The 14,827-nt window shown below is 35.4% G+C and overlaps 2 protein-coding genes and 1 non-coding gene across 3 annotated transcripts in view; 1 reads left to right on the top strand and 2 right to left on the bottom strand.

Moving 5' to 3' along the window:
• Positions 1 to 365: 365 nt before the first annotated feature.
• LOC145899860 (uncharacterized) overlaps positions 366 to 14,827 on the bottom strand; it is a 111,092-nt gene continuing 96,630 nt past the window's right edge. Inside the window, exons 9-11 of the mRNA XM_082988786.1 lie at positions 1,103 to 1,167; positions 651 to 828; positions 366 to 565 (exon numbers count right to left, since the gene is read on the bottom strand). Coding sequence (XP_082844912.1) covers positions 366 to 565; positions 651 to 828; positions 1,103 to 1,167 — 443 coding nt within the window. The remainder of the gene's footprint in view (positions 566 to 650; positions 829 to 1,102; positions 1,168 to 14,827) is intronic.
• On the bottom strand, positions 1,223 to 13,730 carry LOC145899682 (uncharacterized). Its single transcript, XM_082988577.1, has 10 exons — positions 13,617 to 13,730; positions 9,356 to 9,492; positions 7,787 to 7,860; positions 6,340 to 6,467; positions 5,884 to 6,075; positions 5,407 to 5,546; positions 5,088 to 5,217; positions 3,126 to 3,404; positions 2,783 to 3,061; positions 1,223 to 1,335 (listed from the first exon to the last, which is right to left on the bottom strand). The coding sequence occupies exons 1-10, from the start codon at positions 13,675 to 13,677 to the stop codon at positions 1,223 to 1,225; spliced, it is 1,533 nt and encodes a 510-aa protein (XP_082844703.1). The 5' UTR covers positions 13,678 to 13,730.
• On the top strand, positions 1,707 to 1,780 carry Trnat-ggu (transfer RNA threonine (anticodon GGU)). Its single transcript has one exon. It is a non-coding gene; the product is annotated as a tRNA-Thr (tRNA).

Here is a 14,827-nt window from a genome sequence, read left to right as displayed (position 1 = left end):
TCAGGTATTTGCACAGGGTTATTTCCTTTACGTTTTCGAATCAGCTTTAAAATCGATGAGAAATTAAAGTTGCAGATGTTTTTACAAGAACACCGCATTGTAATAACTTGTACCAGCCGTTTTACCAGGAAAGTTATCATAATGTTGGCCAACCTTAAGGTTAAATAAATTTAAACCAAAAAAATACATTCGCATTCTGTCTCGAAATGATGGATGATCGTATGTAATACAAAATACTTTTACAAAAACAGTGCTCTGTAATAATCAACCTTAAGTTTAAATCAACTTGAACCAAATACATGTTTCAAATACATAGTAGTGGTCAGTACATTCGCATTATTTCTAAAATCAGTAGTTAAGTGCTTTTAACTGGAACCAAATGTTTCATATGCTGATGCACTTTGGTTTGCAGTTGTGTTTTGATAAGTTGCCACATTCTGATACTCAGGCGTGTTTTCATATGTGGGTGTATTAGGTTGTGGAGGTGTGTTTTCATACATATGTGTGTCCAAATAAACAGGTGCTTCCTGCAAATACTTCGCAGGTGTTCCTTTCATGTTGTTACCTGCAAGTTAACAATATAATATGAAACACAAAACTTTGGGTTTAATAACCCAACATCATGAAACTTGTTACAATTTCACACATACTCTCTGATCTTTTGAAACAAAATACTGCAAATATGATTGCAAGAATCACAACAAAGGCTGCTACAGATATTCCAATAATCAATCCCAGTTGGCTGGTAGTGATTGCAGATACAGTTATTGTAATCGAGCTTGTTCCAATTAAATTTGTAACTTTCAAAGTGTAGGTTCCTGCAGGCTCCTACAGCATAAAACCAACAAACATTATTTGCAACAGCCACTGTTTTATACAACTTGTTTTAGATAAATACAATTAAATAACAAACCATATGCCCAGATTTCCTTCAGCGACACAAATGCTGATTCCAATTAAATTTTTAGACATCATTTGATCAGCCATAACCTAACATTTAACTTAAGCAAGAAATTTGATTTCTTAATTGTGCACTCAAATTTTAAGTGTTTGGATATTATTTTGTCATAAAGACTTTCATTTCATACGGAATAAAACATACTTTAATTTGATATGTGTACCCCTGCTGATTATTTGACATCCATGTAAGATTTTTATTCCCACCTCCTAAAACAAATAATTTCGTAAAACAACTTGTTTAAATCTTAACATGATGCAGGAATTACAAACCTGGAGATATTAAAACAGAGGCATAAGGTGGAGGATTCGAATACACGATGATATCACATTGTTGGTTTGGCAGGCAGTTCATGTTGCCGACAGTATATGGTTGATCTATAAAAATTAATTAACTTGTGAAGCCAACATTAGCACAATTTAAAATATATACATGTATGATCATAAGGTTCACAGGCTTCGCAGCCAAGGCATTGCAGCCAAGCTGGATCAGCCACTTTTCCCGACAAGTCGGAGCGAGATCTGAAAAATCAAGCTCCCGGTGAAAAATCATATTAGAGCTGTGATCGCCAAATATAAAGGGCCTGCGCAGTGGGGCGATCCCGCCTTGCTATGCGTAAGCATGGCATTACTTCTGCGTTGTCTGATTACGGTGGTGGAGATCCTCTACGCATGTGAAGGTCGCCTGACAAGTTGTGCGCTTGCGCACCAGTGTACCTTGGCCACAATATACCCCGTGAAGCCACTGAGCTCCTGTAGCTCAGTTGGTAGAGCGTTGGGCCTGGTTAGCCCAGGGTCGTGAGTTCAAACCTCACCGGGAGCTTGATTTTTCAGATCTCGCTCCGACTTGTCGGGAAAAGTGGCTGATCCAGCTTGGCTGCAATGCCTTGGCTGCGAAGCCTGTGAACCTTATGATCAGAATATTAGAGCTGTGATCGCCAAATATAAAGGGCCTGCGCAGTGGGGCGATCCCGCCTTGCTATGCGTAAGCATGGCATTACTTATACATGTATGATGTATTGTTTAAAATAGTACAAAACAATTTTAAAATGACACATTTATTCAAAAATTGTTTGTTTAAAAATTGTTTTGTTCAATATTTCCACACATATTCGGTTGTGTCATTTCTGGTTTTTAAGTTTTTGCAAATAAAAATAATCACAAAGCAAAAATCATCTTAATAGATAATTAGTTCAATGAGATAGAACTTTGAAATGCTTTGTACACAAAAATTGTGATACACAAGGTTGAAACATTTCCCTTACTGGTAATTACATTATGTTAGTAAGCCAAAATCCAAGTAATTCCTACACTGGGGTGTGTGAAAGGTGGCAAATATAAAGGGCATCTAGAAACACAAAGAAATAGCTGACAGTATCTTTACAAAATAACTTCACTATATTTGAATGTGGAGTTTTAAGATTGGAGTTAGTCTCAATTTAGGAATAGAATTTCTGCTGCCAATAGAAACCCCTTCACTGAACACCAAGTCATTATCAGGGTTATAACAGGTAGCAAGATATATAATACAAACAAAATTATTCATAAATAAATCGTTCAAACTACACCAGATACCATACAAAATCAATAAATAAGGTAATTGAATGATGAACTTAAAGGTAAAGTTAATCTTAAACAAAACAAATTTGAATCAATTAAGTTTTCTACTGAATGCTACATTGTGCAACAGCTTCTAAAACAAATTATTTACACAACATGTCAAACAACACTCTGTTTTTAAAAGAAATATTGAAACATGCTGATCTGAAAAGAACAAAGTATTTTAATTATCACCTCATGTCAAATTTCTATGTTGCAAACTTACACTGAACATCAATGTTAATCCTTGTTTGAAAACTCCCAAACACATCAGAAGACTTGCATACATATGTACCAGTGTCATTTGGTGTAACATTTTTTGACAAAATGCTATCATTATTAACATCTATCTCAACATCAATCCCATCTTTTGTCCATTTAAAGATTGTACCAAGATAACTTTGGTAGTCAACATTACATTTAAAATTAACAGCATTGCTTTCATTGAGAAGCTTTGTTGTATTGTCATCAACTGTTTCACCATTAACTGTTATCTTTGGTTGTCCTGAATAAAAATGTTTAAAAGAAAGAAATGTCTAAATTCAAAAACAAACTTCAAATTAACTTACTAAATGTTGGAACTGAAACAATTGAAATGGTTGTACTGGTAGAATTACCAATACCATTATTGGCTTGACAAGTTGCATTTGTTGAGTTACTAAATGATCTGCTTATGTTGCATGAATTGTTTCTTTCATTCAAGTTATTATATGACCAAACACATTGGGATTGGGGGTTTGAATCCACAGAGCAATTTAAGCTTATACTGGTGTTTTGCAAAATATATTGGTTGCCAGTGTGTTGAAATAACCCCTGTGCAGTGATGTGGATTGAAATTGATGGCGAATCTGAACACAACAAACAAAATCTTGTGAAATATGTATTAGTACCCATTCATCTTAAAACACATTTAATTGCAATTGAGAAGTTTGAAATTTGAACAATATTTTTGCATAAGAGAACTTGTTAATTTATATCAAATTTGTTTTTTTCAACAAACACATAAATTCATGTTCAATTCAGCTCTTGTTTATAATATTTTTGCAAATGTCATTTTTCAGACAGAATTCAGAATTAAACTTCAATTTTAAAGATTGTCTAAAAAAACATTATTTCATTTTCAAACAACTGAAGATTGGAAAGTTTTGATCAGAAGACTCATCGCATATGTACCACTATATGTTTGTGAAACATTTTTAAAGAAAATACTACCCTCACTAACACCAACACCATATTCTGTCAATATAAAAGTTGTGCTAACATAACTGTGGTAGGCTACACTATATTTAACAAATACAGAATAACTTTCGATCAAAGGCTACATTGTTTTATCAATTATTTTGCCATCAACTGTTATTGTTGAAGTCCTGAAAAGGAATGATACAGCAAACACTAGCTAGACAACATAAGACCAAACACATGTGGATTGGGGATTTAAATACACAAAGCAGTTTGGGTTTATAGTGGTATTTCACAGAATAATATATTGGTTTTCAAGTTCCTAAATTGGTCCCAGCACAGCGATGTTTGAAATTGATGGTGGATTTGAATACAACAAATACAAAAAAACAAATATATTTTAAATTTAAAACAAATGTACATTGTCAAATGACCAACCACATTTATTGAGATTTGATTTAACTGACAGAATAAGCTTATACTGCCATAGATTGCAGAAGAATGTAATGGTTTGTTTAAGTAAGCCTTGTATAGTAATGGTGGAATTTGACAGTCTATACCATTGGTTCTTAACCTTTTTAACTCGCCAAATCCCTTGGATCCTCTGCAAACATTCATCGAACCCCGATAACATAAAGAATAAGATAAGCAAAAATAGGAAACGAATTGGAACAGGAACTGAAATCAATCCATTACAATTTTAATGAATTTGGGTTACTGTGTCCAAGCAAAGCCTCTTTCGCATGCAGGGCTATTATGTTTTTCAGTTACGGCAGTTAAAAATGCAATGGTTTAAAGATGGATAGAAATTACATGTCCAAGATTTTGAATTCGCATATTAATTCATAGTTAGGACGCCAGGGTGAGCTTCAAATTTGCAGTACACTAATGCCACCAGATCAGATATTTATAACCGTCGAACTGCAGCTGAAAACGAGAGCCCATTTTTTTGTGAACCAGACCAGAATCTGCACCAGTTATTTGCAATATGATATAACCCAGGAATGTGCCAAAAACAGAAAAGATTCACATATAATCTTATTTCCGTGTACAAATTCCAACAACAATGTGTATATTTAGCCTAGCCACTGTAATGTCTATTGATTGCACCACAGCATGCAAAAATATGTTTTGAAATGTTCATTTGTGCAGTTTGTTTATGTCAGCCATGACTACGAACGATTTTCAATTCAAGCAAGTTAAATTATGGCTATAATCCAACCTACCCCTGCCTATTTAAGTTATAAAACTAAATTTAAGCCTATTTAAGTTTCAAACTAAATAGGTTCTGGTTTCGATAGAACCCAGGTTAAGAGCCACTGATCTATACAATAAATATTTGCTAAACTTACAAGTTACATTCAATCTTTGTGGCTGTGACCATCCCATGTTGTTTTTTATTTTTGTGTATTTTGAAACAGCTTGACATCGAACTGTTCTTCCATTCATCTCACGAGTAAGAGTTAGATTAACAGTTTCATTCTAAATAAAAAAGGCTGATAAAATAAAATATCATAAGATTAAATTTTAACATATTAGCTGCTTCCAACTAATGTACTTATTTATGTAAATACATTTATATTTTTTGAAGACCAGTCACATATTTTTTGAAATAGAAATTATATTTATTAACCTAAACTGCATGAAGCTACACTTAAAGAATTATCTTACAACTTTGTGGGTATGGTTTCCACGATCATCTTCAAAAATATATTCATAAGCAGGTGGAAATGATTCCATAAAAAAACATCCCATCCCCACAGTACTTCCCTCTTTTCCATTAAAACTCCCTGTTACAGTTGCAATTGGTGCTGTAATACAGATCACATGTTTTGCAACCATAGACTATAAACGTCTACATGGTATACATTACAGATGTTCATTTTAGCAAAAGTGTTAAAGTGTTGTGGTGTTTATGAAAATGTCCAAGGGCTATTTGTTGTACTACCATTCCACATTGACAAAAGAACTCATACATATGCAAACATGTATAATTTGTGGCTTTCTTTTTGATCATAACGCCACTTTTTTACCATCCAAGCAGTCTACTTTATCATGTTACACTAGAAATATACTGAACATTTGCATAATTTGTAACCCAAAACCCTTGAAATAGTGTAACCACCCTGCACAGTATCCTCATATTACCTGACCAACATCCTAATCCTTTAGCCCCAAACCATGTTGCATCATTTTGACAAATTGTATCCCTGATACCAGGAGTTGAGTTACTGTAAAACAACTCTTGTCCATTAGGACAAACAAAAACTCCACTTGCTTGGTAAGTGTAAACAATTGCATTGATGTTAGGGCCATTTGGTAATGAATTGGATGGACAATCTGTTTCATAAAGGTGTTGTAAATACAAACGCAAAACAGTATATTTAAATTACTGATGCTGCCAGGCATGTGTTATTGTTGCAATATGGCTCTAATTTCATTATATCAACGTTTCAGCCACCATGCAGCAGCCTCATAGTATATATAGTTTTTAGTGGTTCATGTAGCTTTAAAATCAATCCTTGTAGAATGATATTGTTTAAACGCCAATAAGTGGTTATTGTGAATTTGAGCACTAAACTAGTAATATTTGTATTTTTACACCTGTAACACTAAAGTTAGACCAAGTCCAAGGTCCACCAAATTGCCACCCCAAGAGGGAATAGTTTAACATCAAATTGTAGAATGTTATGGTAAAAACATTGAATTGTGCAGTGGTGGAATATTCACATCTGTAATACATTAAAAACAATTGCATAGTAATTAAATTCATACATATTCAAAGTATGCTATTAGATAGAAGATACATAACTGGCATTTGGGAATTGTGCTGCAAAAAATTTTAAAATCACAACTTCTCCAAGAAGCAATGCAAAATGCCCCATTTTGTATTGACAAAATCAAAATATCTTCTGTATGTTTATGGCAATAAATGTTTGAGACTTGCTTAGTAGACAGAGAGTTTTATAATTGCACCTAAAGTGATTACCGGACATGCTGTTCGAAGCAAACCCTTGTTTAGTTTTGATTTGTTAACATTACCTGTTCATTTAAATGTGTTTGTATTACTTTCTTCTAACGAAGTTCTATTTTCTTTCAATTTAAATTATTGGCGTGTCCAATTGTGTGTGTGGCAACATGCATGAGCTGTCAGTTATCCTATTCAGTTGGCGTATGTACTTGTTTGTGTCAGTGTTTAGTATTCTACTTGTTAGGATGTGTTTGCTATATGTTTATGTTAATGCTTTATGCTTGTATTCTATTTGAAAAAAAATAAGGTCTAATGTTATGTTGGAAACTGTTGTAAGTTGGATTGACTAACGTAAAGATCAAGAGAAGTTTACACACTTGACAAAATATATATACAAATATCTAAAGTTTACCAGGAATTTTGCATGCCTAAAATTTTGGGCCTTATATTTGCCAAAATTATTACAAGAAACTATCAAAGAAATGTGCAACCCATTTTTAAAAGATAGTGTTCGTGTTATTGCAGGTTAAAGCAAACACAGATGCAACAAGGTGTCCAACAAGTTTTATGGGAACATGTTCTGTAAGGAGCGCCCAGTGCTTTTCAGTGAATCACACAATGAGGCCACGCCACTTTACAAGAGCTACGCAACACATATTAAGTTTGGATTGGACCGTCAGTGAAAACTTTAACAATAATTAGCTATTGCAAAGTGGTTATCTGTGAAGATTGTGTAAATTAATAAAATATGTCAACCCCAGACAATGAGATTTAAACAATTTGCAAAACAAATGATTCTCAACTACTAGAATCACAAACCTCATTTACTATACATAACGTTGCTAAGAATATACTTTAAAATCAAGAAGTAACTAGATAATGATATGTTTAGTCTTTTCTGTCACTCAACATACTTCGGCAAACTGTTCAAATAATTCAATAATTTTCAAGAAATTAGCACACAAAACTGCACAAACGGTTTTTCATACTTTTGTGTGACACCATGACTTTTGTAAAATTTTTATATTACCACTAAAATTTTTAAAAGTTCTAAAATTTATTCTCTATTACTGGACATACCTTCTTTCAATATTTGGCAATGTTTCAGATTGGTTTCTGCATAAAATGCTACTGGAACTTACATAAGCAATTGTCTGTAAAAAAAACACAATTGTTTCAAAATAGAAAAAAAACGTCAGAAATTTGACTGCAGGTATTTTAATATTTCTTTAATAAAGATCTCATACTGGTGTGATCGTCTTTTACTCCTTTTGGAGCTCTAGAAATGTTGTTTCAAAATATTCATACAATTTTTCTTAAAATTTTAAAATAAGCACACAAATACAAATAATGTGGTTTCCAAAGTGTGTCCTGCATGCCAAATGTGGCCTGCCATAGTATTTCATTTATTCCACAGGTATGGTTTAAATTGTTTGGAATATTGCCAGCCAAAGTGTGGATTAGACTTTTTTACTTTAAATAAAACTTGAAAATGGAGGTTAAATAAAATGCTTCACTGCCCTTGTTGGCAGTTTGAGAAATAAAGTGATTGTTTTTCAGTCTGGTATATATTTTCTGTCAAAAATGTAAAAAAGACTCACCTAGGTTCACGTTAAAAAAGTTTGGGCACCCCTGCATTAAGGTATTTTTATTAACAGTTCAAAATTAATGTGCCATTTTGAATCCAAGCCAGTTTTCATTAACTTGGATAAAGAAACAAAAATTAAGCAAATTTGAACTGACAACCCTTGGGCTTTTGTGACCAACATACTACATACTGACATATTGTGGTTCACCAATTGCACATATTTTGTGATCACTGGTATACTGACACACATCATGCTAGGCAACCTTTATATTAAGCTCGGGGATCTCCACCACCATAATTGGAAAATACAGATGTGTAAAATACTATCGCATTACAAGACCGAATGGCCCCAGTGCAAAGGCCCTTACCTTGTGATCTCAGCTACCATATTTTTTATACCTTCAATAGAGACATAATCGTAATAAAGTAAATCTAGATTGGTTGCGACTCCACCTAGTGATCAAATCCTGCTTGGTAGTATTTATGACAAACATACACTCAATACGTTTGACTTGTTTTGGGCACTCCTGCATACAACTATAATCAGTGGCAACAAATTTTGGTTTGTTTGTAAATGTGCAAAAAATATATTCTTTTAACAACTAATCATTGCAAAAATCAATATTTTTTGAAGCTGAACCACATTACAAATGATTTTCTTGCTGAACAGTAAGGAGTATCCCACCATCCAAACTACCTGACCAGATAATGTGGAACTGGAAACATCACCATATCAATGCATAGATATCAATAAAATGTAAACTGTCATTTATAGGTGACACCAGCACACCAGCAGTTGGCCTACAGGTGAATAAGTCCAACAAGTGTAGTAATTAACAATTAGAATTTGTGTCTGATCTGGCTTAGCTATGAGGCCAGTGAAACTTATGATCTAAATACTAAAGCTGAGATCACCAAGTACAAAGGACCTTCACGGTTGGAGAACATCATAATAAACTTCTGAGATGTCATCGTCATGTGTGCAACACTGTTATATTGCTTGAAGTTGCAGCCAAGGTAATGTTTATGTTACTGAACTGTATTCTCCAGTAAACACTTACTTTTTGACTTTCACCAAACTTGAGACCTGCAGATCCACTTTTAGGTTTACTGACATATGTTTGCAACACAGCATTACTTCCACGAGCTTGATATGGGTAAGGGGTAAGTGTGTTGTTTACAATTAAAGAAGTTTGCCCTGCAGTGAAATAAACAACAGCACAGGTCAGGACATGCGAGCCTAGAAGGGGTAGTACGGAATAATTAAACATTATACAAGGCGATCCCGTCAAAAAAATGGCTTGTTTACATAGGAAAAGCGCCTTATTACATAGATTTATATTAATTTCAAACAGAGGAGAATCCACAAATCAAGTCACCTAAATGATTATGGCAAACTGTGACATCATACAAACATATGTCACAAACCAAAGGCCTGTTTGTCTCTGATTATTAGCAAACCAAAAGGTACAGTAGCAACGACATTACTTTACTTCAATAAGACTGGGATGGTGCGGTTTTTCGCTTAGTGGCATTACTTGACGTCATTTTAGGTATGATGTCAAACTTTAACCTCACCTGATGAAACTAACATTTGTAGTTACGAACTATGTTGTGAAAAATGTATTAGTGGAAATTGCGGCAGATTTTATTGCAACAGTGAACTTAAACAACTGGTGAAGTACCGCATCATAAACCGATTATTCGGCAGTCGGATCATTTGTTTTATGATGTAACGAGACCCCGTACAGGTAGGGCTTTATGCGGCCAGACAAAACGTGGTGCTATGACAGAATAATTTGAACGGTCCTCAGAACGTTTAAAGTGCATATGACACGGAAAAATAAAACACGTTAATAACCAAACTAAGAGATGTTCATAACTTTAGAACATTTTTGGCGAAAAAAGTAGCTTGATATGACGACTGGTTTCTGAGATACAGCTGATCAAAGTCGCACTTTTGCCGCTGCGAACGAAATCGTGCGAAAGCGAGATACTGTTGCGTGACGTCATAGAAGGCGCTTCGGTCTTGCGCGAGTGCTGGCAGCAAGCCTTATGCGTAGGAATGGAAAACATTGTAAAACCGGTTTAAGCATAATATTGCATTAAACAGGGGACAAAAAGGAAACAAGTGAAATAAACGGATTTTGATGTTAATTTAAGCTGAAGACAGATGGCCGCTGTTCGACCTATTATGTCCTATTTAGTTGTGTAATAATAAAACAGTTACTGGGACAGGGTGTTCTTGTTGTTACAGCATTTATGATCGCTAACGTGATACATGAACTTTTGAAAACACGACAGAGATAAACCGTTAGTTTAGCATTGTCGTTTTGTCCACTCACAGTTATGTCGTTTCTTCTATACCCTATGGTCTTCCGCTAATTAGAGACAAATAAGCCTTTGATTCGTGACGTCACAATGACAAATTTTTGTGTGATGCATAACCCTGTCCTGACCTTTACGGTAACGTAATCTGTGGATTCTCCCATGTTTAAAACTATTCGATATCTGCAAAAAAAGGCGCCTTCTCCTATCTAAACAATGCATTTTTTCGACGCGAGTGCCTTATGTGATGTCATTTTCTCCTTAGCGCAAAAGGTTTACGATTTTTGGTCGCCGTTACTTTTCGTGCAGTTTTTTTACATTTTTTAGTTGACGTAGAACCGTGAAACATTGGATATATGTTTGTTGTAGATGTACCTTTAGTTTTACGCAAAGTTGTCATGGCCGTGTCATATGCACTTTAAGGTCTGTCGATGTGGATCAAAGGAAACGTTTTGAGAACCGCGTTGGCGTTTGCGTTTCAAAGGGTTTTGCTTTGGCCAGCATGGCCGGGTGGCCACCTTCCGTTACATGCAACCTGTCGCAACCCATCACCTCCCAGTGCGACTGGCTGCGATCCTACGACAGACGGTGATTCTCTGTGAGGAAATCACCTTTACATGGGCGCCTGACTCGATAACCTTTATTTCCATTGTTTAAACCGGAGAGAAACAAAGCGATTGACGTGTTGCGAAAAGAAGGGCACTTCAAGGACGAACGGTCAGCGAACAGTAACAGTGAATACACAACCGTTGCTATCGCTACACTTTGAAATGAAACACGTTTGACAAGACGGCCGAAGAATGCCGTTTACCTATAACCCGGTGGAGAGCTATATGTTTGTTGTAGATGACAGGAGAGCTGCAGGCAGATGGCCGCTGTTTCGGCCTATTAAGTGACAGAGTGTTTATGTTGTTACAGCACTATGATCCAGTGGCGCCAAGTCCGGTGCCCCCGCAAATTTTCAGTTTTTTGGTCACAACCACAATTTTGCGCTACGACACGTTGGTGCACTTGGTACGGGTGAAAATTAAAGCTGTTAATAACCAGGAATGTCGGTAAACTGACTTACATTGTATGAAATCTGTCGTGAAGAAGTGAATTAGATTGTCGTGCTTAAATTTGCCATTATTACGAAACATGTTGCATTGTTACGAAACAAGTGTCATTTGCATTTGCTCAACTTTAAGAGACTGGGACAAAATTGATTTTGTAGTTGCAAATTTCTTTTCTCAGTATAAACCTTCAAAAATAAAAATACTTTCGTGTTTAAACACATTGCGCAAATGTGCAGAGGCTTACCGGGCTACATCATGTAATTTTGTTTGTATGTTTTCTTGACCACATTAACGCACAATTAATCCATTTTAGTACCAAATTTATTCAAGCCTTTTCATCCAAAGTTAAAGAAACGTACGGCGCATGCATCGCCGCAAAATCTCGCGTTTAAGTTTTCCATGATGCAATGCGATTACGCAAACCACCGTCCATGTTTGTGTCTGTTTCCATTAGCGTAAACACGGACGTTCGTAATTTCTTAAGCTCAACCCCCAATTTATCGTACTATAACAGCGAAACAGAGAAATTTTTCCCAAAATTTAGAACCCCCCAAATACGATCAACATCATGACGTCACAATGGGGCCGTCCCCGACTGTTATGAAAACTTGGCGCCTATGCTATGATCTCTAACGTGATATATCAACTTTTGAAAACACGACAGAGACAAACCGTCAATTTAGCATTGTCGATTTGTCCACTCACAGCAAAAGATAGAGGTAGGTTAAGTGAATTTTGAGGCTGGCAAAAACCGCCGAGAAAAAACACCCATATTAGCCGATCATGGCATACAACACTGTTATTCTGTCATAATACCACTTTTGTCCGGCAGTAGCGTTGCCTACGAGTTAAATAATTTATATAATTTTCGCTACAACCAACCATTAATGTATTTTTCGCAATATAGTTGTAACTAGAAATGTTGGAATCGTCAAATTAAAGTCATCACAAAGGTGAGGTTAAAGTTATGACATCACACCCAAAATGACGTCATGTAATGTCACTAAACAAAAACGCACCATCCCCGTCTTATCGAAGTACAGACAAATAAGCGTTTGGTTTTTGAAGACACATTAACATATTTTTGTGTGATGTAAAACCTTGTCCAGACCTTTGAGGTACCATAATTTGTGGATTCTCCTATGTTTGAAACTATTCGATATCTGCAATATAAGGCGCTTTCTCCTATCTAAACAATGCATTTTTTGACGCCAGCGCCTTGTCTGACATGTAGTTTCAGTTTTGATGTTTGATTATTAAAAAACATTGCTAAAGTTTGTAAATGCACATTATATAAATTACAAAAAAGCTTGTAATTCGTAACATTGGTGATAAATTTATAAAAAAAAAATTATAATTTTTTTTTTCTTGTTTCACAGTAAAAATTTTTGTTTTGTTTGCCGTTACTATTGTGTGCTGTTTTTATTAAAAAAAAGCAAACAATTCAACAGTATGTAAACAAACATTTTATGAGCAAAATTGCAGACAAATAGTCCCACAAAACCAAAAAATATTCCGAATCATTTCACAAGAAAATCTATTTTATGGGATTATTGACAAAACATTTTGTCCTCTAGCATAACATATGCACTAAAACTTTTTAATTAGCTAGGAGCAAAAACAATGCATTTATGTACACTTCATAAACACCAGGACTTTATTAACACAAAATTTATCCCAATCGGTACTTATAACAACACCACACATCAATTGTTAAAATTTGCTATTTATCTACACATGCTAATATAATTATATATAATCTACAACCAATGAATTACATGTGGCAAAAATGGCATTAGTTTTGAAAAGCACATCTACAAGAACCGATATATTATTTATAATGCTTTGGCCACCAATTGTAACATGGTGGTTTACATGATGGTCTACTACTATACATTGCAATAAGCTAAAAGTGCAGAATTTAAAAAAAATAACTAACCTTCACTGAAGCAACCAGATAAGACAACAAATGTAATTTGAAAATAAGGTTCCAGCATCATCGTTAAACAAACTTTTACACACCAAATACCTCAGCTACCTGGAACCTGAAACTGCACACAAACGTCAAATGACCGCTTACATAACACCACAAGTTCTATGTTAACAACTCTGGTGGGGCCAGGTGTACTTTTAGCAGCACACCTAATATCTCAGCTATCCCGAGAACTACAAGCCTAAAACTTCACACTAATGTTAAATGACACCTAATGAGACCATGGTGTGATCAGCTATGACGACTTCCGACGTAAGCAATTTTACGTCACGAACTAAGATGTAAGGAAATTGACCAGAGTTTAAAATTTTGTTCTCCATACGCGCTACCCCTGTCAACTTCAATGGCTTACGTCGGAAGGGACAACAATTACAAAACCCTAAATTTAATTTTACGGAAATTTACTTAAACCAGTAACATGCATTGCGTCGTGTGATTTTTACTTCCCTGTTAAACGCTTAAAATAAACACCCCAAAGTATTCTGCAGTTACTACGAGACAAACCTCAATAAACAACATGTACTGTTAACACCACAAATTGCCAGTATCGCAGAGCAAAAACCACGATCCAATAAGTCCATTGTGGCATTACCAGGACTTGTCTCTTTCTTAAACGCCTTCTTATGCAAGTTAAGTTTGAAGATATATTGCGCTTGTACGACACTTAGTGGCGTTTAAAAAACGACGATAGTCGAAACATGGTGACGTCATAAACAAATTTGAAGTCGAATCTGAACTTGCATCGTTTGAAAGACGTGACCTTTCTGCTCGGAGCAACGACTTTCATGGTCACGTTGCACAAAAGCTTCGCTATTTGGTAGTGTAAGTTTCGTTGCCACTTTTTTTGCTGGTGGTCATGGAAAAATAGTAGGGTAATAAGTGTTTGTTTTTAATACAGGCAACAGATGCATTATTGCTCTTTGCAGCACAAAGACGGTCCCTCTAAAACCCGCTGTAGGCATCGTAGGCATTGAGTCTACGCATCGTGGGCATTGTAGGCATCGTAGGCATCGTAGGCATCGTAAGCATCGTAGGCATTGGGTCTAGACATCGTGGGCATTGTAGGCATCGTAGGTATTGAGTCTACGCATCGTGGGCATTGTAAGCATCGTAGGTATTGAATCTAGACATCGACTTAATGCCTACAAGGCCTATTA

Source organism: Ascidia mentula, chromosome 4 (assembly GCF_947561715.1).
Source record: "Ascidia mentula chromosome 4, kaAscMent1.1, whole genome shotgun sequence".
NCBI classification, from domain to species: Eukaryota; Metazoa; Chordata; class Ascidiacea; order Phlebobranchia; family Ascidiidae; genus Ascidia; species Ascidia mentula.
This window is presented reverse-complemented; position numbering and strand designations above follow the sequence as displayed.